We start from the raw sequence: 9,616 nt of genomic DNA, 5'->3' as shown, positions 1-9,616 counted from the left end.
GCTGCTGCTGGATATTAAGCTTATTTCAAATTTTCATTATTATAAGCTCTTACACAAAAATTATTCTGGATGGCTGATTACTTTTGTGGCCCCAATTCTAGAAGTAAAATTTATTGGACTAAAGGGCACATATTTACAAACCATTAGGATGGCCACATAATTTATCATCAAACCATTTCTAAGGGCACATAATCCAGGACTGCCCTGTCCAAAAGGTGATGTAGAGTTACACGTTCCAGGATGCCACACTGCCCAAGAGGTCATAGCTATTTTTCTTTTTTAGTTGTAGATGGACATAATATCTTTATTTATTTTTATATGTGGTGTTGATGGAACCCAGTGCCTCACACATGCAAAGTGAGCACTACACCACTGAGTCACAACCCCAGCCCCTATTTTTGTTCTTATCAAGGGGAGTATTAGGGTACCAGTTTTTCCAGGCTTAACATTTGTGACTTTTTCTTTTTTGTTGTACTAGGGATTGAACCCAGGGTGCTCTACCCTCATTTTTTATGAGATAGGATCTCACTAAATTCCCCAACATACCCTTGAATTTTGCAATCCTGCCTCAGCCTCCCAAGTAGCTGGAATTGCACACCTGTGCCACTGGACCCAATTGTGACTCCACCCTTTATACATCTGTACATCCTAGATTCTATTGAATAGCCACATCAGAATCTTTATATACTCTTTAGGTATAAAACATTAATTAAAAAATCTTAATAAAAAAGAAAAATTTTTCCTTGATCCTTTCCTTAGTTTCAGGTCCATTTTCAGGGTTCTTTCTGCAGGCTGACCTTTCCTGGCTTTGAAGCTTTGTAGGGTCTCTATTGCAACCGCTCAGCCCCATCCTTATAACACAAAAGTACCACAGATTAGTATAAATCAATCAGAGTGACTGGGTTCCAACAAAATTTTAGTATGGACTGAAAATTTAAACTTCATATAATTTTTGTTTCACAAAGTATTATTCTTTTGACATCAGCCCCCTCCCCACTCCAGCCCCTTAGAAATGTAAAAAGTTTTCTTATCCTGTAGGCAGTACAACAAAAAATGGAGGCAGGTCATAATTTGCTGACATCTAACTTAGGAAGTAAATGGTTGACAATTAAAACCTAGCGGGATCTCCTCATGTAAATGTAGAGTTTTTCCTTTTCCACAAATTACATAATTTATTGCATATGGTCAAAGACCAAGTAGGATTGCATCATATACCTTCAATTATATGTGCTTAACAAAAATGGGGAGGGAGGGGAAGAGAGCAAGGACAGGAGAAGAAACACTGTAGCAATTCTCACCATGCCAAGCAATGAGCACATTCCCAGGGGAGCATGGGATGGGAGGCGGGCATCTGCTCCCTTGGCTGGTCTCAGTTGCTTTTCATAGCATGAACATTTCATGGAATGAGTCTACTACTTTGGATTTGTGTGTGTGTGTGTGTGTGTGTTGCTGGGGATTGAACCCAGAGCCTTATGCATGGGAGGTAAGCACTCTGCCAACTGAGCTATATCCCCAGCCAAAAATGTTTTGCATTTTTTGGGGCACAACATGGTTCCCAAGCACAAGCCAATGCCCTATTCTGATAATCAGCTGAAACAGCAGCAACTGGTTTTAGCATCAAGGATGAACTCTGTTGGATTTACTAAATGCCAGTATGTTGGTTTCAGGTGGGTCATATTTAAAGTACCTTGTGGGGCCAGCTGTGATGGTGTACTCCTGTAATCCTCATTATTTTCGTGGCTGAGACAGGAGGATCACAGGTTCAAGGTCAGCCTTAGCAACTTATTGAGGCCCTAAGCAATTTAGCAGGACACTGTGTTTAAAAAAAAAAAAAAAAGCCTGTCAGTATAGCTCAGTGGTAGAGGTAGAGTGCCCCTGGGTTCAATCTCTAGTACCACCCCCACCAAACAACCACAACAAAAGAGCCGGACAGAGGAGAAATGCAAATTCCACATGACACATCAAAAACACTAGGCATCAAAGTGGCTTCTGGCCCAGTGCCACACAAACGTACTGAATTAGGATATCTCTAGAGCCCAAGTAGTAATAAGACAACAATGTTACATCATGTTTCTAGAAAAGAGCATTGAATTCCCTGTTCAATACCAAAATTCCCCCTAGGAAAAAGGCAGTAAATATTTCTCCATTTTATGAGTGAAAAAATAGAGGTCCAGAGAAATGTAAAGTACTTGGTGCAGGTACAGTGTGCAGAGCTGGTGGGGGTACAAAGATGAAGACTTGATGCTTCATGCATTTTCTTAGCAGGTTATGGACTACCATCAGACAAGAGAGCAGTGACTGGACTATCAAGTGTCTCTCCTGTGAGACAGCCACAGAGAATACTTAGGGCAGAGAAGGGTGGTGTAGGGCAGAAACAGCCAGAGGGCTTCACAGCTGAACAATACAGCAAATAAAAAGAGGAAAAACCCAATCCAGATAGACTAACCCTCAAAGACAGATACAGATCTTTAATTTAAAACCAAGTGAGTTTATTCATGGAGAAAACAGTAACAGAACACCTTCGGGACATTTTTTGTTCAATAATTAAAACTGCATTAAAAAGCCAACGGAGAGTTTGGAGACCGAAAGGATGTGGAGAAACTACTGTTCCCCTTTTGTTTGGTTTACATATATTTGTCTTCTAGGCAAAATTGATAGCTATGATTAATTTCTTTACTAGGGGACAATCCAGTTCTATGGTCATCCGTACATGCAATTCCTCTGTGAGAGCCAGTGAAGATGGCAGACGAGATCAAAGATTTCAGTGATGACTGGGGCAGTGGTGCTATATTTTCCAGTAGTAAAATCTGAGGTATTTAGATTCCACAGATCTGTAAACTTACTTCCACCTCCCTCAAGGTAACGGCAGAGGCTGAGAATGCTGTGTGGACCATCATACCTCTTTCGTATCCACACACATCACTGTTGACATCTCACTAGGATTAGACTGAGTCTGAGAAAAGTGAAGGCAGTTTACTCTTCAAGATGGCTTTCAAGGCAACAGTGTGATTATAATGAGTCCTTCCCTGTCTGTTTTTGTTTGTCCTGGTGCTAGAGTTCGTAGCAATATAAGACCTGTCTCCATGTCTCAGCTGTTAGGGTGCAACCTGGCCCGTTTTACTTGGCTATTCTGGTCATCTAGATGGCAGGAACCTTCTGTGGTGATGTCTCTTTTTTTCTCCTCCACGGGTTCCAAAGGGAAGTCCTGGTCTGTGGCTAATACCTGTCGGACAGTCATGTTAACACGAGCAGTTTTCAAGTAGCTGGCACATATCTGCCAGTCCTCCACAGAACAGGGCTCTACCAGTGAATCTCTGGGGAGGACACCTGGGAGAGGTGTCTCCAGGCAGTGAGGTAGGCCTTCTCCCTCAGGATGTGGAAGAACTCGAGGGACTGCATGGTTCAACAGGCGGCTGAAACCTGACATCACCATAATGTCACCACTGTGCATAAACATGGCTGTGGGGGCCTCATCTCTTTTGAGGCCACCTAGAAGAAAGATGGCAGACTGTCCAAAGCTACAAAAAAATAAGTAAAAATAGGAAGTTATTTCTGTTATTAACTATAATTGTCAAAGTTATTGACAACTTCTTCATTTTGCAATTCAGTTTAATATCTTCCTCTTTTGGAAATAAAATTTGATGAAGTAAATAAGCAAGTGAAGAACTGAGTTTTAACATTATCCATATAAGTTTTATTGATGTATCTTTTAAGACTTCAGTCTTTCAAAATTGCATTCTTTACTCTGTGTATCATTCCTTCATTATAAAGATAAGGCATTAATAAAAGGCATTTTCTTTTTTTTTTAATTAGTTGCTCATGACAATACAATGATCTTGACATATCATACATTTGATTCAAATGGGGTATAAATTCTCATTATAAAAGGCACTTTCTTTGTTGAGATACTGGCATTGTACTCGGGACCAATGTTATGTTTAGGGAGACCAGAGTAAACACTCAGGCTTTTGGATTCTATTCTAAAAAAGCTGCTCACTTCGCTTTATGATCTTCTACCTGTTTCTTCCACAGAACACAGAGGATATTTTTCATTATAAAAGGCATACTCCATGCAACTTAAAGAGAAAAAGTAACTGTTATGTGGGCGATGCTCATAGAAGACTAATTTTACTTTATGATACATTGTTAAGATGCCCAGAAATGAAAGATTATAGAATCCAGCCATTCAAAGAAAGTTTAATGTCTTTATTTTAGCTTAATTCTTTAAAGAAAATAATGAAATGATAAAAGTAATTCAAAATCTTTGGAACCAGCTTACCTAAATGACAACAGGGGTTTGGAGTGATCTAGTTCAGATCTGTCTACATGGATTCCTAATGTGGAATCTAAGCGGTAGTAATTCAGGATACCGGCTTCAGCTTGGAAACCCTGAAATCCACAGGCAGCGGCTACTTGCTCTGAGAGGAAAGCCAGGTCAGAAGGGAAAGGTGTGTAATGATCTGCTGAGTATTTCTTTGGTAAAAGTAGAGAAAATAAGAAAAATAAACAATGATCTCAGGAATAGTAAACTGTGGCATAAGATTAATTACTACTTTAAAATCCTCTAATTTCCAAAGTAGTATTAGCCAGCATTATCTACCTGTCCAGAGGGATCCAATAATCAAATAATAAATCACTCAAAAAACTGAGCACCTATTATAGAGCAGACAGCATGCTATGCAGTTGCAAAGGATTAAATGTAATACAGTAACCTGGATGAGATTCTAGAACAGAAAAAGGATATTTGTTAAAAATTAAGGAAATTTGAATTAAATTATAATTTAATTACAATTTACACTATTGGTTAATTAATTTGTTTCTAGTTTTTTGTTTTTCTTTTGTGCTGACTGGAATCAAATTCAGAACCTTGCACATGCTAGGGAAGTGCTCTACCACTGAGCTACATTCCCAGCCTCTAGTTCATTAATTGAGACAAAAGTACCACACTAATAAAAGACGTTAACAGATGGTGGAACTGGATATGGCAAGGTGCCATATCCTAGTTCATTAATTGAGACAAAAGTACCACACTAATAAAAGACGTTAACAGATGGTGGAACTGGATATGGCACCTTGCTGTATTATCTTCTTAACTTTTCTGTACATCTAAAACTATCCCAAATTAAAAAAAAAAAAATTTTTTTAAGGAAACTTAAATATTATAAGCTACCTTGCAATAAGGCTTTGTGCCAATTTCAGTGGTCAATCTGATGAGATGACACGCTCAAAACATCTGACTCATATCATGGCCAAGGTAGAACCTTAAAATGGAACAAGTACTTCATCAGCCCTTATCTCTCCAAATTGGTTCTGTTTTTAGCACCCAAGGATTACAAATACCTTCGGTCTCTAGCACACATAAAAATGAACACCACCACAAAAAACAAAGGGCAGAAAGCCTTTCTAAAAGATCTTCCTGCATACAATTCATAAGAATAACAAGGCTGTGGTTTCATTAGGTTTCCTGTGTGACGAGGTTGAGGGCTCTCTGGGCTGTGCATGCCTGCAGCAGCCCAACACAGCCTCTCCCTTCTGGATGCTCCTCTATTCCCACCTCTTCCATTGCCAAATCAACCTCAAAAGTGATCAGAAAATCCACTTTTGTCTCACAAATCCACTAGTTTCCTGACATATTCTACCTGGAGCAACAGTACTGGCTCTGGATAGAAGGGATTTACTTTGGCCAGAAGTGCACTTTAACTTCAGGTACAAGGAAAACTTCTGTGAAATCTTAGAGGATGGCCTACCTCTTTGGTTAGAACTTCTGTTTTTTTTTTTTTTAAAGAAATATATTTTAAAGAGAGAGGTGAGAGAGAGAGATAGACAGAGAGAATTTTTAATATTTATTTTTTAGTTTTTGGGGGACACAACATCTTTGTTTGTATGTGGTGCCGAGGATCGAACCTGGGCCGCATGCATGCCAGGCGAGCGCGCTACCACTTGAGCCACATCCCCAGCCCAGAACTTCTGTTTTTAATTTTCTCTTCTACTGAACTGCAAATAAGAAAAGCTCCTATTTAATTCTTAAAACTAAAGGTATAGTTACAGAACATTAAAGTTTCCTTGTATCAATTTAACTTTTATTCCTTTAGAAGATCAACTAGTTAGACCTCCTGTTATAGCTTTAGATAGCCTCTGCTATGTTGAAATAATTACCTTTCGGGCTTTCCAACCTGTCCAAACTGTCTATGGATTACGCACTTCTCTCTCTCTCTTTTTGACAATCATACTTTTAACTCTCTCTTTTTAACTAAAAATACTATATTTTGTCAAGTCCCACCCCCTAAACTTTCACTTTTTTAAAAAAACTTTTGATTTCTCATTCAGAGTTGTTGATAATTTTTCACTTTCCATTATTTTTAGTAAACAAGGTTAAACTTGAGGTCCTTGGAAATAACAATATATCTAAAATATTTAAAACAAGAGCTGCCAGGAGCAGTGGTAAATGGCTGTAATCCCAGCAGTTTGGGAGGCTGAGAGTAGGATTCTTAAGTTCAAGGCCAGTCTGGACAGTTTAGCAAGGCCCTGTTTAAAAAAACAAAAAATGCTAATTCCTTTTGTGTTAATATATCTAACTTTCTAGAATAGTCAGGCACTATGGTAATCACTTTACAGGTATTACACCAAACAGGATTCAAACACCAACTGTCTAACACAAAGACCATCATACGGCCATTTTCCTGAATACAAACATCTAGTTTCATACTGAATCTGTGTCATGAAAGAAAGAATTATATTATACATACTTTTAAAAGTAACATTACATGAACCAGTTAATAAACTTATTAATAAGCTGGGTTAACTAAAAACAACAGAGTTTTTAGAAAGTAACTGGGTAGGCAGAGAATATGGTCTATACCAATATGTTTTACTCCACCTCCACTTACTTTTTTTTTTTTTTGCAGTGTCGGGGATGGAATACAGGGGCTTCATGCATGCTAGGCAAATGCTCTACCACTGATCTCTAACCCATTCCTCAGTTTAATCTTATAATTCTTTTACTTGGTGGTAAATATTGAAACATGTGACACTGTGTTACTAGTGAGAAATGATATGTCTTCTGAAGCACAGAGGACAGAAAAGAAATTGTAGCTCAATAAAACATGGAATTTTTTTAACTATAGGAAATTCTTTCCCACCTCTCTCCTGGCCAGACATTTATCTGGCATCTCCTGGCAAGCAAAGGTATCTTGGAAGTTCTTTTGATTGATGGAAGAAAACACTGTTAAGTATAGAGAACTTTTTTAGTAAACTCCAGGCACATATCATGTAGAAAATAAATGCACAACAAACTTCAAACAATAATGAATATAAAGATAACTGAGAACTGCTTTTGGAAACAGTAAAAGAAATCTATATCCTGAAGCAGACTTTGAGACAGGACTGATGACTTTTGATGCAATAATATGACCTGAGGGCTTATGCAGACAAAATTTTCTCTTGATAAATTATTGATTTCTTCTGAGATAACTGAAGGGAGATTTTTAAGGAGGGCATAAATAAGAGACCCTACCAAAATAACCTTATGGATAACTTATGCTCTAGATAGTCCCTAGGTGATACTTTAAGCTTGACTAGGAAGAAATCCAACTATTCAGGCTCAAGAAGCACATAAATGGGGGCTGGGGTTGTGGCTCAGCAGAAGAGTGCTTGCCTAGCATGTGCGAGGCCTTGGGTTCGATCCTCAGCACCATATAAAAAATAAATAAGTAAATAAAGGTATTGTGTCAACCACAACTGAAAAATATTAAAAAAAAAAAAAAAGAAAGAAAAAAAGAAGCACATAAATGGAGAATGAAAAAATTTGAATACCTTACTGTCCCAGTTATAATGGTAGCCTAGGGTTACCCAGCGCAATTTCTCTAGTAGACTTCGGGGTCTCCGTTTATTCACTTCTTTATACCTGCAAAAATTGGCAACAATAGAGAATTTGTCCATCTCAAATATCAGCAACAGCCCTCTGTATGAACCCTGGAGTCTAAATTTAGTATTCCATGGTTTAAGCTTTTAAACAAGGTTGGTGGAGAAAATGAAACATATAAATGAGTTGACCAAGAATACAATACAAATTAGCCTTTCCAACTTCTAGTCTTTAGTTCTAAATCCTCTGCTGAATGGCATCAACTTTAAATGACAAATTTTCTAGCATCTCAGTAATGATAAAGGAAGAAAACAAAACAAAATGATAATAGGAATGTCTTTACTTGTTAATGATACTGAAAGCACTAACAATGTACAATTAAAAAAAAAAACTGGTTTAATATGACTTACTTAACCCTGTACAATATAGCTTAGATAACTGAGGCTCAACTAACAATTAAGGCACCACTGAAACTGATTTGGTTTCTGCTAATCCATTGTCCAAACCAAAGAAGGTGTCAGTAAAATAGAGGTATCCTTCCTGTAATTATGTTTTATCTGAAGAAATAAATCTATGATATTAACTGCTCTTTTTCTAAAGAGGAAGCTTATTTGGTTCATCTCCAAAAATCTAAAATTCCAAGGTCTAATCATTTTATATAGTTAATTATAATTTTCATCACTAATCAATCTTGGAAAAAAAAAAAAAAAGCTGGGCATCACAGATCACAAGTTTGAGGCCAGCCTCAGCAACTTAGTGAGGCCTTAGGCAACTCAGTGAAACCCTGTCTCAAAATGGAAAAACAAAAACAAACAAAAAAAAGGGTTAGGGATGTGGCTCAGTGGTTAAGCATCACTGGACTCAATCCCTACAAATAAGATGAGACTCCTTTAAGGGATTTATATTCTGACAGGAAATTAACATATAAAATGGAAAGTTTAGGTAGAAATAAAGGGAAAGTTAAAGGCAACAGAAAGTCTAGCTAAACTGAATAGCAGAGACTTCAAAGGGTATGAGAACTAAGAAATAGCTAAGTGCAAAGCCAGCTGCCTAATTAGTTAAGGTTTTGAGACATGATGGATAGCTGCACATAGTGACAAAGAATGGCCAGCATTTAAACAGGGAGAGACACAGTAGGCAACATGGGCACAAAAGTGCAAAAGTGAAGGATCCAGTGGAGGCCCATACAGTAAGTGGTGCTCACTTATCTTGAAGTCTAGCAAGGAGTTCAGGGATTGATGCTATCTGTGCTCACAGAATTTACAGTCTGGTCTAGCTTAACTGTATCACTGTAAGAAAGACTTTGAGGTTTACCTTATACAGGAAGACTAGTCCGAGGGTGTAAAAGAAGTCAGAGCAGAGTCTTACTTTCAAAAGTCTTAAGCCCAGTCCAAATAACAAAAAGAAAAGAATAACTTAAAAGCTTCCTGAGTGCAAGAAAGTGATCTTTAATTTTTCCATTTTGTGCAATATATTAGGATTGAGGTAGATTCAAGATTCCACCCCTCATTTCATATCCTTTTCTGAGAACTTGATTTCAATTCTTACCTTTGTATTTTCTGGAAAGAAAGTAGCCAACAATTGTTAACATTTGCCCTCATCATATGAGAGCAGAATTGGCCAGCATAATACATTTCTTAGCACTACAGTACTACTTAAGAACCTATCTTGTTTCCATGGGCCTCTTGGGTAACAAGGATTCCAAAAAATTCATTCCTGAATGTTGTGAACATTATGAGGCCAAACTTAACCCAC

At 37.7% G+C, this 9,616-nt stretch overlaps 1 protein-coding gene across 2 annotated transcripts in view; it reads right to left on the bottom strand.

Moving 5' to 3' along the window:
* Window positions 1–2,493: 2,493 nt before the first annotated feature.
* The window catches only part of Alkbh1 (alkB homolog 1, histone H2A dioxygenase), a 28,386-nt gene continuing 21,263 nt past the window's right edge, over window positions 2,494–9,616 (bottom strand). For both annotated transcript variants that reach the window (XM_076848067.1, XM_076848069.1), the window contains exons 4-6: window positions 7,813–7,903; window positions 4,280–4,473; window positions 2,494–3,518 (exon numbers count right to left, since the gene is read on the bottom strand). In XM_076848067.1, the coding sequence (XP_076704182.1) occupies window positions 3,089–3,518; window positions 4,280–4,473; window positions 7,813–7,903 (715 nt within the window). In that variant the 3' untranslated portion in view covers window positions 2,494–3,088. The remainder of the gene's footprint in view (window positions 3,519–4,279; window positions 4,474–7,812; window positions 7,904–9,616) is intronic.

Source organism: Callospermophilus lateralis, chromosome 3, assembly GCF_048772815.1.
Source record: "Callospermophilus lateralis isolate mCalLat2 chromosome 3, mCalLat2.hap1, whole genome shotgun sequence".
NCBI lineage: Eukaryota > Metazoa > Chordata > Mammalia > Rodentia > Sciuridae > Callospermophilus > Callospermophilus lateralis.
Note: the sequence above shows the minus strand (reverse complement) of the source record. Positions and strands in the feature narration are given on the sequence as shown.